We start from the raw sequence: 18,252 nt of genomic DNA on the forward strand, positions 1-18,252 counted from the left end.
CTTGTGGGGGGGGCCAGGAAGGAGGCGGAAGAAGGTACTGGGGGGAAGGGGCTGAGCGAAGGTGAAGGAAGGATAGCCAATCATCTAGCGAGTTGTCTTTCGGGTTGGCCAATGAATTCACGCCTCGCGCACAATGTCTCGCGACAAGGGCGTTTCACTAGCATGTTTGGGCGCGTTGGGCGGCGTCTGGGTATAAAAGACTCCGCCCGAGCAGGCAGCCGCCATTCTGGGGTTCGTTTAGAGGTAAGTTTGGGTGTTTTGTCGGTTGGAGGGTAAAGTTTTGTTAAAATCGTTGGACTGGGGCAGGGGTTAGGCGTGGGTTCTGTTAAGGACCATGGCTCATAGAAGGCGGCTGTGTTCGGGATGGGACATGGAGGTGTTCGGAGACAACAAATATGGTACTTAGGGTGTTTAAAGCAACCCGTCTTGATTACATCTTTCTCCCTTGTGTTCCTTTTATCCCAGGTTTGAATTTTCTCGGAGAAAGACAGGCCGGCCACGAGGAAAAAAAAGAAACAAGCCGCAGCACCATCTAAGCCCTTGAAAGGATCCTGAGAGGGGGGAAAGGGAAAACAGCAGCCACCAGCCCAACCACTTGTGTCTTCTGCCCCTTCCCACCTATCTTGCCCACCCCACCAGCCCACGCTGCATGGGACTTGAAATCTGTGGCCGAAGGACCGTCACCACATAACTTCAAAAATAATCAACCACCCACCCATCCCAAACCCACCCAAATTCACTCATCCAGCGTTTACTTTTTTGAATCCACTCAGAACTTTTTTTCTACGACCCCCCTCCCTAAATGGAGTTGGGTGGGGGGAAAATGAATACTGAGTTGGCCTTCATTTTTTTAAGAGACTTTTTGATCCAATGAGGCCCCCCAAATAATTGAGTTTTGGGTCCTGGTTGGTTGTTTTATTTTTTTTCTCCAAAATTTTAACCCCCTCCCCCCCTGAGCCCGAGGTGCTGACGTCGCAAAAAAATTGGATAGTAAGTGTCGAATTTTCCAAAACCAGCCTTGCAACAAGAAATCAACGTTTCCCGTTGTGAAACCAAAAATAATGAGAGGAAGAAATGAGCCAATAGAACAAAATAGAACTGGAGAAGGACCAAGCCGGTCACTTAATCTCCATTAAAAAAGGGCCTTTGGTCTTAAAACAGTCTTGTTCTCTCTCCCCTACCACCTACCTTCCTGCCCTGCTGCAGGAAAGGAAAGGGTGGAGGGAGGGCCAGCAAGTGAGGATTTTGATGGTTAACCCTTCGTAATCCAGCCAATTTCCAGACTGCCAAAGCCATAAGTGTTTGCTTTTTATAAGGAGGAATGGTTAACTTCCTCTTGTTAGCAGTCTTCAAAAGGGTTAATGAGCTCACATACAAAAGATGGTGGATCTTGTGGCCCAGAAGTCCCACTTCTTTGTGTGTGAGACAAGCAGGGCGCCTTTCAATTTGCCAGATTAATAAGCAATCTGTACATAAAGATTGCAGGGTAAGGAGATGGGCAGAGATAATAACTGGCTATGACTTTTTAAATGATTGTTAAATCCTCTCAATTTTAATGTAATTTGCTTGGGGTATATTTGTGTGGTTAAAATAGGTGGCAATCTAGGAATAAAGATTGCAAGACACTATTCAGTACAAAATATAATCTTAGTGCCAGTACATAAAAGATAATGGGGAGGTAAAGAATGTTTTGTAATTGTTGCAGGTTGCATAGGTTATTTAAGAGCAAAATGATTAACATTTTAACTTGATACGTATTGGTGGGTGGTAATACAGTCTGATAGGGGGTGGAAAGGTTGGGAAATGTGGAATTCAGGAGTATAATTTTAAAAGCCATTTAGTGCAATTGAATGCTAGCTTTCTAAAAGATTTGTGTCGTTAAAAGGAATTTTTTTCTTCCCTGCTTCAATATGGCGACTTTTCCTTGTCCTTTTGTCTTCCAAGCGGCGTTGCAGGTTGTGTCTTGGCCCATTTTTCTCCTGTCCTCCCACCTCAACCCTATTTGTTGAGAGGGGTCCAAATCCTCCCCCCTTTCCCTTTATAGGGAGGATGGGGGTGGTCGATGGTAGCAGGTTGAACCTCAATTGCAAATTCAATTCTTCCCCGCAGAAAGTTGTTCTTTTAAATATTTTAATTGGTTTTATTTTCACAACTCTCTTACTCAAATTAGGTCAAAGACCATTCAGGATGGGTGCTGGTTTGGGGTATTTTACTGAAAAGGGGTGTTTTTTTGATGTAACTAGCTGCCGGCAGTGCCGGGGATAGCTTTTTTTAAGTTTTCCTCTTCTCCATTACAAAATGGCGTCGTCCTGCTTCTTTGTTGTTTTTTTCTCCCCCTTTTGCCATCCCGAGCTTAGGGCCGCCCTAGAAACTTGGTCAAGGGGGAGGAGCAGCATGGAAAGGTGATGTAATCAGCTTTCTTCCTCTCCACCCTCTTGAAACTCCACCCCTGAGCAGATGCTTTCTGGCCTCCTGTGCACGCTGCTGCTAGACAGGAAAAGACCTTTTCTTTAGACTATCTTTTATAATCTTAAAGGGAAAAAGCTTATAGGAATTAGGTCTTGAAGTTGTCCATCTCCTGGGCAGCTCTAGTTTTTATATTTAACAATCAGAGCCTGTTGCTTTTAATTTCACCTTCCTTCACTCATCACAACTGCTTGGAAGTTTTCCCCGCTTCAGTTGCTAGGGGTGGAAAACAGTCAAACCAACTATACTTTAAGACTGGGAGCCTTCTGGGGTGGGTGTGGGTGTGTGTGTGTGTGTGTGTGTGTGGATCTGTGCGGGGGGGGGGATAGTGGGGAAAGGAGGACTTGGGAAAGTGACTTGAATAGACAAATGGGGCCTAATGACACTGAATTGTGCCATTGCTGCTCAGGAACTAGTCCTTGGGCCTGCATTCGGTCGCTTTGTATAATGAGACTGGGGGAGGGTGGGTACTTCAGGACTTCTTTTTAAATCACCCTTATTCCCACCTCTGGGTTTGGGGATAAACTCTTTGTGTTCAGTGCTGTGTCACGTTCTCCAGTTGCGTAGCTCCTCTACATTGGTACTAGGATGAGAAGTGAATAGGAAAGGAGGCGGCAGTTGTAAACTCAAGGCAGGGGGATGCGAGCTACGGTGTCTGGTAAGCAAAACCTTTCTGGTATTACATTTCACAACCTTCATTTCTTTTTTCCAAAGAACCACCTTTTTTGAATTTCTTTTTCCTTCCCTTTAGAAAGAAATTCTTTTAAAAACATTAATGGGAGAATAATAATGTCTTCTTCATTTTTTAACTCGTGCAGTGCTTTGGCAGTGGGTGCATGTTCAAGCCATGCCCAATCTGAGGGTGGTATTGGGTGTCTTGTCCCTTCTCTATCTTCCTCCAACTTTTTCAAAGTCAAATCTTTGTCAGACTTTCCATATACTTTTCATTTTTTAAAGTCCTGATTTGAAGTGTGGAGGTTCTAGGCAGAATTGGAAAGCCATTTTGTACAGCTGTCCTTTGGTGACTTGGTGAGACTTCAGGGCTAATTTTCTGCTGGGTACGGATTCTCAAATTAGTACTTCTGAATTGGGTGGGAGGGACTCTTCAACATGTCTACTGACCGCAAGTTTTTTATCTTTTAAGCAGTTTGCCATGTGCCTCTGCAGCATACCTTCCTTGGGAGCTGACTGTTCCACCCATTGGGGTTCCTGATCTCTAGTGAACGGGGGACTAATAAGATCTTCCTTAACATGGGAGATGGGGAAACAAGGTCTTCTAGGGAAACCACATCCATCCAGAGAACCTCGGAGAACCTGATCCTTATAGTTTGTGGCCAGTTAAATTCTGGGATCTCTCGCTGGGGCTGGGGGGGCGCTGGTGATTGTACATTCTCACTGAGAGGCAGATAAGGTTTTGGGGAGATCACTGTACCAGGTTTTCAAAATGAGTTTGAGGGATAGGGGCTTACTCCTTAGGAGAGGTAAGACCTTGTGCATCACCTGAGAGACCTAATTCAGTCCACTGAGTCATATTAGGACATAACCTCAAACACCCAAGAAAAGGAAGTGGAATGTCAGGGGTCAGGTACAAAGCATTTTCATTTCCCGAAGTGCTAAGGCTTCTAAGTTAAGGTAAATTCAGACTCCTTCCTCCTTAGTTACAAGAGTGTTAATGATTGTTTTTAAAAGGGCTCTGATTTGCATAGGGATTTTGTCCTGAACCAATTAAGTTATTTTTTCTTGGTGATGGGTATGGATGACCAAGCTAGATGTTTTTCACCCTGTTAATTTAATAACCCTCAAGTAAAATTCATTTTGGAGGCAGGAGTTGGTGTCACTTAAGAACTTTAAGTTTCTCTCTGGTAAGAAATGTAGAAAACTCCCCAGTGCCTTGTGTGTGTCAGTAGTGCTCATCTCTACAAAATCCTCCATGAGAAGGAACACACAGCTTAGGACGAGCTGGAGATAAGGCTGGGGTGGTTCCCCTCCCTCCCGCCCCTTCTGTATGTTCTGTCTTCAAGGAAATTAAAAGCAAACATACCATGCCCTAGATTATTTTTGCTTCCAGAAAGCTTCCTTAAGCATTCGTTCCAGGCTCCAGATAGCACTAGGTAATGTTGACACTGGGTTACTGCCCCTCCTTCCTGGTCAACTCTGCCTTTTCCACTGTAGGCCTGTGCCAGGAATTTAGGCTCTTCATTCCTTTCCACTCGAGTGCCTTGTAGCTTCTTTCAAAATGTACTGGCTGCGAAGTAAGGAAATTTGGTTGTAAGACACTTGGAGTCCTTAATTTTAAATGAGTCAGAACTAATTTGCCTTTAGGAAAGCCATGAAAAAACCCATTTACATTTTGTCACGATTGGTACTTGTGAGATGAAACTTAGTTCTATTAATTGTATTTCCAAAATATAAATAATAGGAAAAATACTAGTGGGAAATGAATATTTAACATTTCTGCTTTGTCTTCTAGCTTCCCCTGACTATTCTTGCTTGTGAATGGGAATGAAAAAGTTGTCCCTGGGTCCCATTCCCAGCAGACGGCACTGGACAGAATTTAGCTTTGTACTCATTGGTCTCTTTCTGGGGATGGTTATTCTTCTTTCCCACCCTCTTACGTGAAGAGGAACATTTGAGCTCAGGTGACACTTCTTTTGAGTTTCTGAAGGAAGTAGGGGTAGAGGTCCTTTTGGCTCAGCTCGTACTTGGATATGCAAAAGGTAGTTCTCCAAGGTGATGTATATCTACTCTGGGTTTGAATCAGGTCAGCAGTATTTGGCCTGGTGGGGGCGGTGGTGCTGGTTTGAAGTGATGTTAATTTAATTGAAGTCTTTTTGTCACATTGTGTATATTGTGGTTGCTGATGATACGTATTATTTAGAGTCACTTACTGCTTTTCCAGTCTCTGATAGATGGGAAATCTGTTTTATCCCTTTGTTGTGTCTCTGTGTGTATCTCTTGGTATAGTGTCTATATTATATCCCTTTATGGTGTCTTACTACATGGGAAGAATGCCTTTCTCTCTGTGTCTGTCTCTAAGAATCACCACACTTCAGTGGATTTGGCCCATGGGCCTCTAATCTTATCCAGTATTCTACTTCAGTATTTCTCCTCTGACCTCAGGTTCTCCCTGTCCTTGTGGAGGTTCCATAGCAGCCGCAATAGCACACTTAACCCAGAGTTGCCCACCTCAGCATTTTTTACCTCATCTCTGTATTCAGCCCACAGATCTCAAGAACCAGCCTCTTCCCTGCTGCTGCTTCTGCTTCCCTAGGTGGTTAGGGTCTATCTCTTTAGAAATTTATTGGCCTTTTTGTTGGGAGGACTAGAAGGTTGAGATTGTTATGCTTGTTTTTCTTTTTATTTGAGAACAAATAGAACAAATTTTTGTTTGTTTTATAAGAAACTTGTTCTCTTTCCTGCACAAAACACAGCTTGTAAAACACTGATTTCCCCACCCTTCTACTGGGATCATGTCTGTTATCTGTACTATAAGCAGAAGGCAAGAAATTGTTTTTTTCTTGCCTCCTTTCTACCCAGCATTAATCTTACATTCCAAACGCAAATATTACTGAGGTAGCTTGCTTTTTCGGTTCTCAGAGGCCTGTGTTTAGAGGCATAAAAATCCTAGTCAGAGCCACATTGATTGTAAATTGCCTTGGGTTTTGGCCTAGAAATTGCTTCACACTTTATCCCATAACAGGAGGTTAGCTTTTAATGAGCTCCTTTTCTAACCTGGTCTAAAGTAGCTACTTAAAATTTAATGGCATTTTTCCAGCTTCCAGTTTTATTCCATTCTTTTTGGCTCCGTGGTTTCTAATTTCAGGCCTTTCTTTTGGGGATCTTGGATGGTAGTGTGATTTTGGAGAGGAGTAGTAATCAAATTCGCATCTTTGCTTTTGAAATCACAAACCAGTCTTCCTCTTAACTTTAAAACAATAAAATTTGTGCAGTATTTGGTTAATGAGTGACGATTCTGTTCATGGCTTAGGAGTACCTGCTTGATTTTCTTTATATCCATTTGTTTCCATTTCTGGGAGCTACCCACAACTCTCTTGAGGGAAAGATTATGTTTTCAAGTTTTTATCACTTACCACTTCAGCTGATTGTCTCCTGGTGCAAACAGCATATTCTGCTTGAGGTGACTGTTACTCTTAACAGACTAAGATAAAAAGGAACTGACTAATCTTAGAAGACGTTTAGCCCAAGTGTCCAAGATTGTCCCAGTTCTTATCAAGCTATAGGCTTTTTTTTCCCCCAAGCTTATTTATCAGCAGCTAAGAAGAAATAGGACCTTAACAATAAGCAGAAATACCTTGGAATGTTGAGTGTTTTGTTATGGGAACTTGACTCAGCTCTAATACAATTTAGTGAAGTTCAGCTATCTAGAAAGGATGTAACTGGGAGGGAGAGAGAAAGGTGTGCTGCCCAGTCCTCCAGTCTAATTGTCTTCCCATTCAGTCCTGTATTAACACCGTGCTTAAGTTGCCAGGGCTTTTTTTCGTTTGTGGTAGTGATGGTTGATTTTTTTCTTACCTAGGAAATGGTGAGTGTAGTTGAATATAGATCGAATAATTAGTCACAAAATTTTGTCAACTGTAGAAATGGAATTTATTAGAGGGTATAGTGGGACTGTGCTTGCCACCCATTTAACCTGTGGGTTTATTTTGTCCTTGTCTTAGAAACCTCGATCATGGGTTCGGGTCCCATAGATCCCAAAGAGCTTCTCAAGGGCCTGGATAGCTTCCTTAACCGAGATGGGGAAGTCAAGAGTGTGGATGGGATTTCCAAGATCTTCAGGTGAGTCTGCTTATCTTTGGATTCACTGAGCAGAGGATACTGTATGTTGTAATATGACTTTAAGACTGACAAGAATGAGTGTTTTTGGAGGGGAAAGAGTGGACTAAGATTGGTATCCAATAATTTTAGCTAGGAAAAGGTGATCCCTTGGTTCCTCGCCATAATGGAATCGGGGTTTCGGGGTTTCGGGGTTTGGATATCCACAGTCTCGAGGAAGTCATGCTTTGGAAGGAAGGGAGCAGGGGAGCCAGGTGACAGAATTCTTGGTTCTGTTTTGGATCACATTCCATATAACCAAACTGCCGTCTTCCTTCAGGGATCCTCCAGTTTCCCAGGGGAAGGCAAAAAGACTAAGCCAGTCCTGAACAGACTATGAATGGATGGCTGTTAGTGCTAGGATACTTCACTGGGAAGCAGAATCAAGTGTGGCCTGTGGGTTAGAGAAGCAGTGATGCTCACCTCCCCAGATCAGAGACTTCAGTGTCTCCTCAGTTGTCTTCCATCCTCTCATAAGATTCCATTTCACTCTGGATCCATCCCATCCCCCGAGAGGCTTGTGTGACCTTCCCACTCTGTGGCAAAGTCCCAAGTCATCAGGGATTTTTAGGCACTCCCACAGATCAGAGATGCTTCTGCTGAAAGAAGAGCCTCTTGCTCCATTTCTAACCTTAATTTCTCTCCTACAGCCTGATGAAGGAGGCACGAAAGATGGTGAGTCGATGCACTTACTTGAACATTCTCCTGCAGACCCAGTCACCAGAAATATTGGTCAAGTAAGTGGGGATCTGAGTGGCTGGGCTGGGAAGATGTACTTAGAAGGTGGGTGAGGGGAGGCATGGGGTTCCTAGGTCATTGTTGGGGGACTAGGATTATGGGATATGGCACTCCAAAACCCAGGAAAGGCATTACAGATTCTCTTACCTGCCTGCAGGTTTATTGATGTTGGTGGCTACAAGCTGCTTAACAATTGGCTGACCTATTCAAAGACAACCAACAACATTCCCCTCTTGCAGCAAATTCTGTTGACCCTGCAGCACCTCCCGCTCACTGTGGACCATCTCAAGCAGGTACCTTAAGTCTCTACAACACTAGTGCTTTCTTTTTGCTTTAGCCTAATAGATAAAATACACGGACTGTGATGTGGTTGCATTCTTGAGCCTGTGCAGGAGAGTGGTAGAAAGAATAGGAATTTAGAATCAGAAGACTTGGTTTATGTACATTAATAGGTGTGTGGTTAGGGCAGTTCGGGTATTTGAGCCTCAGTTTTCTTGTCTGTCGTTGGGAATGATTGTACCTATCTACATTGGTTGTTTTAAGGTTAAGATTGTGCCTACAAAGGTTTTGTAAATGGTAAAGTACTACAGTAGTGGTGGCCGCAGTTAGGGACCATTAAGAAGTTATGGGCGGGGCACCCAGCTGGCTCAGTTGGTGGAGTGTGCGACTGTTGATCTCGGGATTGTGGGTTTGAGCCACACGCTTGGGTATAGAGACGACTTAAAAATAAAGTCTCACAAAAAAGAAATGGTGCAGGAATTTGTGCAGTTCTTAGCTCCGAGAGGACTCATTTTCCTCCTTGTACTTAACCTTTCTCCCCATCTCTCGTAGAACAACACAGCCAAACTGGTGAAGCAGCTGAGCAAGTCCAGTGAGGATGAAGGTAGGGGCCATCCTTCCTCACGACTGCCTCCTCATTATCTGCCTTGAACTGCCCGTCACTCCTCCTTACCTCACTTTACTTTCCTCTTTTAAAAATGGAGCCTCTCTAACCCGTCACCCTTTCCTGTTCTCAATTCCGAGTGGGATTTGTCCATTTCTCTGCTACTGAATGTGAGACAAGACCCCATATTTTAACAAGAAGCTGATTCTTACTATCTGTTGGTGTAAAAGGTATACACTTAAAATTCTTTGGAGAAAATAGTGTCATCCAAGAGAGTGTCATCATCATTTCCTTTTGTTTTTCTAAATAAATATAGCACATTCTGGGACCTTCAGTGTGTGTTTTCCTAACAATAGACATAAAGTTTTACCAATAAACACCTTCGTTTAGGACATGGGCAGAAAGATTCCTGACTGCTGGAGTAGATCATAGCTTTGGTAGCAACAGAGTCTTTCTTTTTCTTAAGACAAAGCGTATCGGAGCCCTTGGCAGGGGCCATACAGTTCTGGCTTAAAGACAGGGCCTGGCTTCAGAAAGTCACAGCCTTTTCTTTAGTGAAGAAAAGGGTTTATACCCAGGGCACAAACCACTACTGAAGACACTAGTGGGCCACAAGTGAGCAGTATTCTAGCGGAGCTGATCCCCTGATCAGAATACAGGCTTACTCTTTTGTCTAAAGGGAATGGCGTGCTAGGTCCTTTTGGAAAGAGGCTTTGGCAGTTTGGTGTGGAAGGAGCATGTAGGCCTGGGTAAGCCTTTCTGAAGTTCCTTTAGCTGTAGGAGAAAACACTGGGAATATTTACCAAGATAAAGTGTTTAATTCATAGTGTTTAAGTGAAAAAATATTTTCTAGCTTTCTGTTCTTTTAGTTGTATTCATTCTCGGTTTTAGGTCTTTTTAGATACTGAGCACTTCTGTATTTGTGACGTTACACAGCATCTTGAATAATAATTTGTAATGTAACACATACTATAGAATTTCCTATTAAATCATTGCTCGTCTCTTGTTTCTTTATTGTTGGGTATAGTGTCCCTTGTTTTCCAGTTAGCTCAGTTGTGCTGCCACCTTTGAATATAGATTTAATTGTTCAGTACTTCTTTGAATACTGAAATTTGTACATTCCTTATAGACCTTAAAGTTTCAATAGACCATAGTATCAATTGGTCCAAAAAGATTTTAGGATATCCCTGTATTGGGGATGCACTGGAGTTCATGTTGCCTTAAGTATAGAAATTGCTAGTTGTGGTTTAATGTTTTCAACAATTTCATTATTAAATGAGTCTATAAGTGGAAATGTTGGCAAGAGGATGGATGCCATAGATAAGAGATGTTATTTGCCAAGTACAAAAGGCAAGAGCTATAAAGGTTTTTGTTCTTTTCTATATATTTGGAAAAACATTTTGTCCTTTATCTTTAAATTCTCTACCCATCTTTTTTATCCAAATAAACAAAGCCTTCCCCATCCCTAAAGTGGTCTGCTTTAAGCTCTTCACCTTAGCTACACTTAATTGTTGTTTTTTTTTTTTTTTAAGCCATTATCACTAGTAGCAATCTAGGAAGAAAGGTGGCTTAGAAAATCTTTTGTAAACTGGATCTAAAAAAAAAAAAAAAATGGATCTAAATCTGCCTCCTTGAAACTTTGTTTGCCTTTAGGACAACATAGAGTGATACTGTTCTTAGCTTTTCAGATACTTGAACCCTGCCTGCCTTTTTCCTGATTTTAGTTTGGCACTGGCTTCATTCTGCAGCTTTCTAGCTTTCTGACTCTGATCTTTATGCTGCTGTCTGTCTATGAAGGAGGAATAAAAATCTTCAAGTTATAACAGCCGCATGAAATACATGTAAAAAACTGTCAGTTTCTTTTAATTTAATTTTAATTTATTAACACTGATGTAGTTTTTTAATAATGTACTATGTATATAATTAACGTCCTCCCCCCTGCCCCCAGTTGGATTGGAATAGAAGACTGCTATGTGATTCATTGTTCCATTTTGAAGAGTTTGGTTTTTGAGCCTGTGTCATGTTCTTAAAACTCTTGGTTACATTTTCTGTTACATAGATGTTCACAGTGTATCTTTAAACATCTCTGTTTTCTGTTATTGGAAGAATAGTGTTTTTAGCTACTTAGGCATTTCCCTTATATTCTTACCTGCAGAGCTCCGGAAATTGGCTTCAGTCCTTGTCAGTGACTGGATGGCTGTCATCCGCTCCCAGAGCAGTACCCAGCCTGCTGGTAAGCTCCTTAGTCTTTTATCCCTCGTATTTATTTCTTTCCCAGTGGGACATGGCCTTCAAGTGTCTTTAGCCTGCTTCACCTCTGACAGTCTTTCTCTTTAAGTAAAATCCTTTTCTACTTTGTTTTTTCATAACAGAGAAAGATAAGAAAAAACGTAAAGAAGAGGGGAAGAGTCGAACCACCCCTCCTGAGCGACCCTTGACTGAGGTGAAGACTGAGACCCGGGCTGAGGAGGCCCCAGAGAAGAAGAAAGAGAAACCTAAGTCTCTCCGAACAACGGCACCCAGTCACGCCAAATTCCGTTCCACTGGTAGGGCTGTTTACTGGTCTTGGGAGGGTCTGTGGGCAGATGTACACCTAGGACCTTGTAGTAGAATAGCTGATTTATGATAGGGCACACATGTGGAAGAGGGAAGATTGGCGGGTGAAGCTTGGGCTGGATGAAGATTTAGGGTTGGACCAGGGAGGAAGAGTTAAGAGAGTGGGAGTGAGTTCAACCCTAACAGCATGTTTCTTCCCACAGGGCTAGAGCTGGAGACCCCATCTTTGGTGCCTGTGAAGAAGAATGCCAGTGCAGTGGTAGTTTCTGACAAGTACAATCTTAAACCCATCCCCCTCAAGCGTCAGAGGTATGGACCACCTCCTGGGTTTCTGCATGGGTTAGGTCTGTGGACATGAGGGAGAAAGAAGGGGTGAGTCAGAGATGTTGACAGTTCCTCTTCTGACAGCACCACAGTTGCTCCAGGAGATGCTGCACCCCCTGCAGAGAAGAAATACAAGCCGCTGAACACCACACCGAATGCCACCAAAGAGATCAAAGTGAAGATCATCCCACCACAGCGTGAGTCTAAAGTGGAGGAATACACTTCGGGAGCAAACTCTTCATGGGAGTGAATGTTGGGGGGTGGTAGGGGACGGATTTCTTGGTGTCTTAATTAACTTTTGCACCTCTGAAGCTCCCCTTTCATAGGATTACTTAAAAGTAATTTTAGAGATGAGGGATGGAGGTGTGCTATTCAGTGACTGATTTAGGGGTACTCCCAGCTTTGGGATATTCGGTCCTGTCCACGGGGGCTGGCTTCTTCAGTTACCTGAGCTCTGATTCATACTCAGAGCCTCAAGTTGCCTGCCTTTAAAAGAAAGGGCACCTGGCTGGCTCAGTTGGAGGAGCATGCAACTCTTTTTATCCAGGTCGGGAGTTCAAGACCCACATTGGTTGTAGAGATTACTTAAAAACAAAAGAACAACAAGAATTTCTTGTATGAATCCAGCATATGCTTCCTGGTCACCTTGAACTTACTGTGTCCTCAGTTGGGGCAGGGTCTCCATTGGCCCACTTACTGCCCAGATTTTGTCTATAGGAATAAGATTGTGAAAGAGGTCTGATGATTCCCTTTTATGCTTTTTCCTTTTGTAGCGATGGAGGGCCTGGGCTTTCTGGATGCGCTCAATTCAGCCCCTGTTCCAGGCATCAAAATTAAGAAGAAGAAGAAGGTGCTGTCACCTACAGCTGCCAAGGTATGAGCCCTGGGCTGTAGGTGTCACTTGACCGGGTGTCAAAACTAAAGTAGAAGGAAGGGTCCAGCAGCTACGAGTGTTTGGGGAGGACAACAAGATGTGGACTGGGGTGGGGCGGGTGTGGGGCGGCAGTGTGGGGGGCAGAGTCTTCCTTTAGAGGAACTCATGGGGAATCCTGTCTAGGACCCTGGACCAATTGCCTTACCTTCACCTTGGCTTTCATGTCTGCTCATTAACTTCTTTTTCTTTCTCAATAGCCAAGCCCATTTGAAGGCAAAGCGAGCACAGAACCAAGCACAGCCAAACCTTCTTCCCCAGAACCAGCACCTCTTTGTGAGGCTATGGACACAGACCGCCCAGGCACCCCAGTTCCCCCTGTTGAAGTCCCAGAGCTCATGGATACAGGTAAGTCTAGAAATTGGTTTAGGTTTGGGTGTTTTCTAAAAGGAAGGACCTGGGCGCCTGGGTGGCTCAGTTGGTTAAGCGACTGCCTCCGGCTCAGGTCATGATCCTGGAGTCCCGGGATCGAGTCCCGCATCGGGCTCCTTGTTAAGCAGGGAGTCTGCTTCTCCCTCTCCCTCTGCCTTTCCCCCTGCTTCTTCTCTCTCTGTCTCTCCCGCAAATGAATAAATAAAAATCTTTAAAAAAAAAAATAAAAAAAAAATAAAAGGAAGGATCTGGGTCTGAAACCTCTCCTGCTTACAGCCTCTTTGGAGCCAGGAGCGCTGGATGCAAAGCCAGTGGAGAGTCCTGGAGAGCCTAGCCAGCTGACCCGGAAAGGCAGGAAGAGGAAGACTGTGACGTGGCCGGAGGAGGGCAAACTGAGAGAATATTTCTATTTTGAACTGGATGAAACTGAACGAGGTTAGCGGTCAAGATTCTTGTGTAGAAAGAAAGTGGGTATAGAGAGTTTAAAAAGGACTGGGTTGTGTTTATTTTTTCTCTTTTTTCTCCTTGCCAATAGTAAATGTGAATAAGATCAAGGACTTTGGCGAGGCAGCTAAGCGAGAGATACTGTCAGACCGACATGCATTTGAGACGGCCCGGCGTCTGAGCCATGACAACATGGAGGAGAAGGTGCCCTGGGTGTGCCCACGGCCCCTGGTTCTGCCCTCACCCCTTGTCACCCCTGGAAGCAACAGCCAGGAGCGATATATCCAGGCTGAGCGGGAGAAAGGAATCCTCCAGGAGCTCTTCCTAAACAAGGAAAGGTGAGCAAAACATGGTTCACACCCTGGGCGGCATGAACCATGTTTGTGTTAAGTGCTTGGACCCTTGAAGGGAACATGCCCTGGGTAATTCAGACACAGGTGGAGGCTAGGAGGGAATGTGAGGGCTTGAATAAGTAATTTGACTGTCATTCTTTTTTTTTTTCCTCCCCATCACCTGTGACATTCCTGATAGTCCTCATGAACCTGATCCTGAGCCCTATGAACCTGTCCCCCCGAAGCTCATCCCCCTAGATGAGGTGAGCACACGCTATGTGGTGATGGAGATTGTGATCGATTTTAATGAGTCTTTCAACATTTCATTTCCATTTCTAATGGAATGTCTCTTCATTCTTTCAAGTTAGTCCTGATTGTTCTTCTGTTCTTGCAGGAGTGTTCCATGGATGAGACCCCATATATTGAGACCCTGGAGCCGGGAGGAGCTGGTGGCTCACCTGATGGGCCAGGTGGCTCCAAGTTGCCTCCTGTCCTGGCCAATCTCATGGGAAGCATGGGTGCTGGGAAGAGCCCCCAGGGTCCTGGAGGAGGAGGCATCAATGTCCAAGAGATCCTCACCTCCATCATGGTATGAGCATGCCTTCCTCTTCTCCACTTTCTCTGGAATCTGCCTCTCTTTTTACCCCAGTACTCATCTTCTCACTTACCTTCTCATCTGGCTCTTTTGCATTTTATTGACCTTGCTCTTTAATCATCTTGCCTCACAGGGTAGCCCAAATAGTCATCCCTCAGAGGAACTGCTAAAGCAACCAGACTATTCAGACAAGATCAAGCAGATGCTCGGTAATCACCAGGGCCAGCCCTGGGGCCCGGGGGAGGAAGCCTACTGTGGAGTTGGGGGTGAGTGGGAAGCCAGGGGTATTGCTGCTGGGTGGGAGGGCAAGACTGGACAGAGCATTGCTCTGCCAAGTTGGTCTGAGAGGGCCAGAGAGGCACATCTAAGTAGGAAGTCATGCCTCTTCTAGAATCCTCCTGCTCTACTTTTTTTTTTTTTTTTTTTTTAAATAGTGCCACATGGACTCTTAGGCCCTGGTCCAATAGCCAATGGTTTCCCACCAGGAGGCCCTGGGGGCCCCAAGGCCATGCAACACTTCCCCCCTGGGCCTGGGGGACCTATGCCAGGTAAGTGGTGAGAGGTTGGAATGGGTTTACCTGCTTTAATTTTGGCCTGGTAATAGTGTAGGATTGACCCAAAGGTGGGAGGTGGTTTAGGCTGGGAGACGCCGTCCCTGAGTGTAACAGGTAGCTGATATTGTCTCTTTTTTTCCCTCACAGGTCCTCATGGAGGCCCTGGTGGGCCAGTGGGTCCACGTCTCTTGGGTCCCCCACCCCCTCCACGAGGGGGTGATCCCTTCTGGGATGGCCCAGGTGACCCCATGCGGGGTGGCCCAATGCGGGGGGGTCCAGGACCAGGTCCTGGACCATACCATAGAGGCCGTGGTGGCCGAGGAGGAAATGAACCACCTCCTCCTCCTCCCTTCCGGGGGGCCAGAGGAGGTCGCTCTGGAGGAGGACCCCCAAATGGACGAGGGGGCCCTGGTGGGGGCATGGTTGGAGGTGGTGGGCATCGTCCACATGAAGGCCCTGGTGGGGGCATGAGCAGCAGCAGCGGACACCGCCCCCACGAAGGCCCTGGCAGCGGCATGGGTGGTGGGCACCGGCCCCACGACGGCCCAGGCGGTAGCATGGGTGGAGGCGGGGGACATCGTCCCCATGAAGGCCCTGGTGGTGGCATGGGCAGTGGAAGTGGCCATCGACCCCATGAAGGCCCTGGCAGTGGCATGGGTGGAGGCAGTGGACATCGCCCCCATGAAGGTCCTGGTGGAGGAATGGGTGCTGGAGGTGGACATCGCCCCCATGAAGGCCCTGGTGGGAGCATGGGTGGAAGTGGTGGACATCGCCCCCATGAAGGTCCTGGACATGGGGGGCCCCATGGCCACCGGCCTCATGATGTCCCTGGTCACCGAGGCCATGACCATCGAGGGCCACCACCTCATGAGCACCGTGGCCATGATGGCCCTGGCCACGGAGGAGGGGGCCACCGAGGGCACGATGGAGGCCACAGCCATGGAGGAGGTGAGAATGGTTCCTGCTCGGTACTACATGGCTTTTGGTGTCCCCTGCAAGTGTTGGGGGAGCATCACTACCCTGGGTGTGCTAGGCCAGACATGAAATCACCCTGTGTTCAGTATGCCTGGCAGTTGCTACCCTTGGCCCTTTCCTCAAATCCGTAAGATTCCATGTCTCCCTGAAAGATAGTTTTCAGGATGCTATGGACGGGGTGGGGATGGGGTGCGAGGGTGGCATCAGCCTCTTAGCCGTGTTCTAACGACTCCGCCCTCATTCCCACAGACATGTCAAACCGCCCTGTTTGCCGACATTTCATGATGAAGGGCAACTGCCGCTACGAGAACAACTGTGCCTTCTACCACCCGGGTGTTAATGGGCCCCCCCTGCCCTAGGGACCGCCGCCTCTGCCCCACCCACACACACCCCTGTGGACTGCAGCCTTGCTCCTTCCACCCTGTTATGGCTTCTGTGAGGCCCACGTTCCCCTGTCCCCAGCTGAGGAGGAGCCGGCCCCCTCAGTTCCCACCTGCTTGGGTTGCTGGGGGTTTTCTGATCACTGGTGCGCATTGATGTACATACTTTCCTCCAGTCTGAGGAGGAGAGAGACTGGCTACATTCTGTACCCTGGACTGCTGAAGAGAAGACCCAGTTGGCTTCATTTTTTTGAGGAGATGTGCCCTATAACCCCAAACCCCTTTCCAGTATTACCCTTTATGCCTGAGAACCTAAAGCTGGTTATCCTGGAGAACACCTCTACTCTCCTATTGTGGGTCCTCCACATGCACACAGAACTGACACGGGATCAGCTGCACTTATGAAATCATCCCAGCCAAGTTCATTCTTCTCATGGGGTGGGGAGATGGTAAAAGGGGTATTAGATATCCCACTGCACTGAGAGGGCTCAATCAGGCTGGATTTGAGTTCTGGAATACATCATCCCCACTTCTGCCCTGGCACAGGCTTTCCATTGAGTCTCTTCTCAAGTAAGACTTCGCAACCTTCTGTGAACACCCAGGTCTGCGTCATGGGTCTGCTAGGTTCAGTGATGGTCAATTCACGTCTGCATCCAGTGGAAGTTGCAGCTGGCACGGGTGAGGCTAGTGGTGTCGGCCCACCCTTGCCTGCAGCTCATTCTGGAAACTGTAAAACACTTCAGTGAGACCAGCTTTCCATCAACTTGGCCACATTCTGGGCCTGACAGTCACACTACACGCACTGCCTTCAGGAGCTGGCGCCGCTCTGCCCCCACCTGGAGCCTTGTCGGTGCGAGGCCTCTGGCTCCCTTGCCCTGTCAGCCACCTCTGAGTCCCACCAGGTGCCTTCCTGGGTGGGTGCCGCAAGCTGACGTGCCCTTCCCCAGCCCTCTCCTTCCCAGGTCTCGGCATCAGTTTGTTTTCTATGAAAACAGTGGATTGGTTGGCTTTTGTGCAGGGTCTTGGGTTAGAGCCACGATGGATTTGAGGGATGAGTATTTTTTTTCTTTTGGTTTTGTATATTTTGTACATTAATAATAAACAGTGGAAAGAGAAGCAGCTTATTTAACCCCTAGTGTGTTTGGGCTCTTTGTTTAAAAAAAAAAACAACCATTCTCTGCTGCCTTAAGTACGTTAGTACGACCCTCTGTGGAATCCGTTACTCAGTCCCTTTGAGTAGCTAACATTTGTTTTGCTGTGAGGTCAGTGTGGGTGTTAAGTGAAATACTGGTGAAGGAATACTGTGAACATAAAAGACCACAGGTACAGGGTAAATCTCATGGGTCAACATTCTTTGAGCAATCCTTGGGACCTAGGGAAACAGCTTTTCACAGAATGCTGGAGCTGCTGATGGTGTGGGTGGACATTCGTTCCACCTCTAGTTGAACCTACCATCCCCGTGGAGTTGCCTAGGAAAGGAATTTAAGTGAGGGTGGGTGGAAGGAGGGAAAACTCCGAAGAGCAGTTTCTGGGGGAAGGAAAAACTGGTGGCTCCTTTTAAGAGCAGTTTCAGTGGACAAAGAAGAAAAGCAGAACAGCGTAGGCTGCTCTTCCCCCCAGAAAGTGGCTCTGCGGAGCAGACATCACTAGGCCTACTGCCTGATGATGTCGGATTCTTTTTTTTTTTTTTTTTAAAGATTTTATTTATTTGAGAGAGAGAATGAGAGAGAGAGAGCACATGAGAGGGGGGAGGGTCAGAGGGAGAAGCAGACTCCCTGCCGAGCAGGGAGCCCGATGTGGGACTCGATCCCGGGACTCCAGGATCATGACCTGAGCCGAAGGCAGTCGCTTAACCAACTGAGCCACCCA

General features: G+C 46.2%; 1 protein-coding gene across 2 annotated transcripts; it reads left to right on the forward strand.

The window, feature by feature from the left end:
• The first annotated feature begins 121 nt into the window (after positions 1–121).
• On the forward strand, positions 122–17,512 carry PPP1R10 (protein phosphatase 1 regulatory subunit 10). Of its 2 annotated transcripts, none has more exons than XM_073877494.1 (20): positions 122–243; positions 466–990; positions 7,146–7,263; positions 7,950–8,036; positions 8,195–8,330; positions 8,869–8,920; positions 11,076–11,153; positions 11,293–11,466; positions 11,680–11,785; positions 11,885–11,997; positions 12,574–12,674; positions 12,932–13,079; positions 13,380–13,538; positions 13,639–13,885; positions 14,079–14,142; positions 14,274–14,468; positions 14,608–14,740; positions 14,909–15,022; positions 15,176–15,976; positions 16,253–17,512. In XM_073877494.1, exons 3-20 carry the CDS (start codon positions 7,157–7,159, stop codon positions 16,360–16,362), a joined length of 2,925 nt encoding a protein of 974 aa, XP_073733595.1. In that variant the 5' UTR covers positions 122–243; positions 466–990; positions 7,146–7,156; the 3' UTR covers positions 16,363–17,512. The 2 variants fall into 2 exon arrangements, with proteins under 2 accessions (XP_073733595.1, XP_025746743.1); XM_025890958.2 differs by having other exon boundaries at positions 123–243; positions 14,608–14,683.
• The last annotated feature ends 740 nt before the right edge of the window (positions 17,513–18,252 follow it).

This window comes from Callorhinus ursinus, unplaced genomic scaffold, assembly GCF_003265705.2.
Source record: "Callorhinus ursinus isolate GAN/ISIS: 27379988/994484 unplaced genomic scaffold, GSC_fseal_2.0 scaffold26, whole genome shotgun sequence".
Lineage (NCBI taxonomy): Eukaryota > Metazoa > Chordata > Mammalia > Carnivora > Otariidae > Callorhinus > Callorhinus ursinus.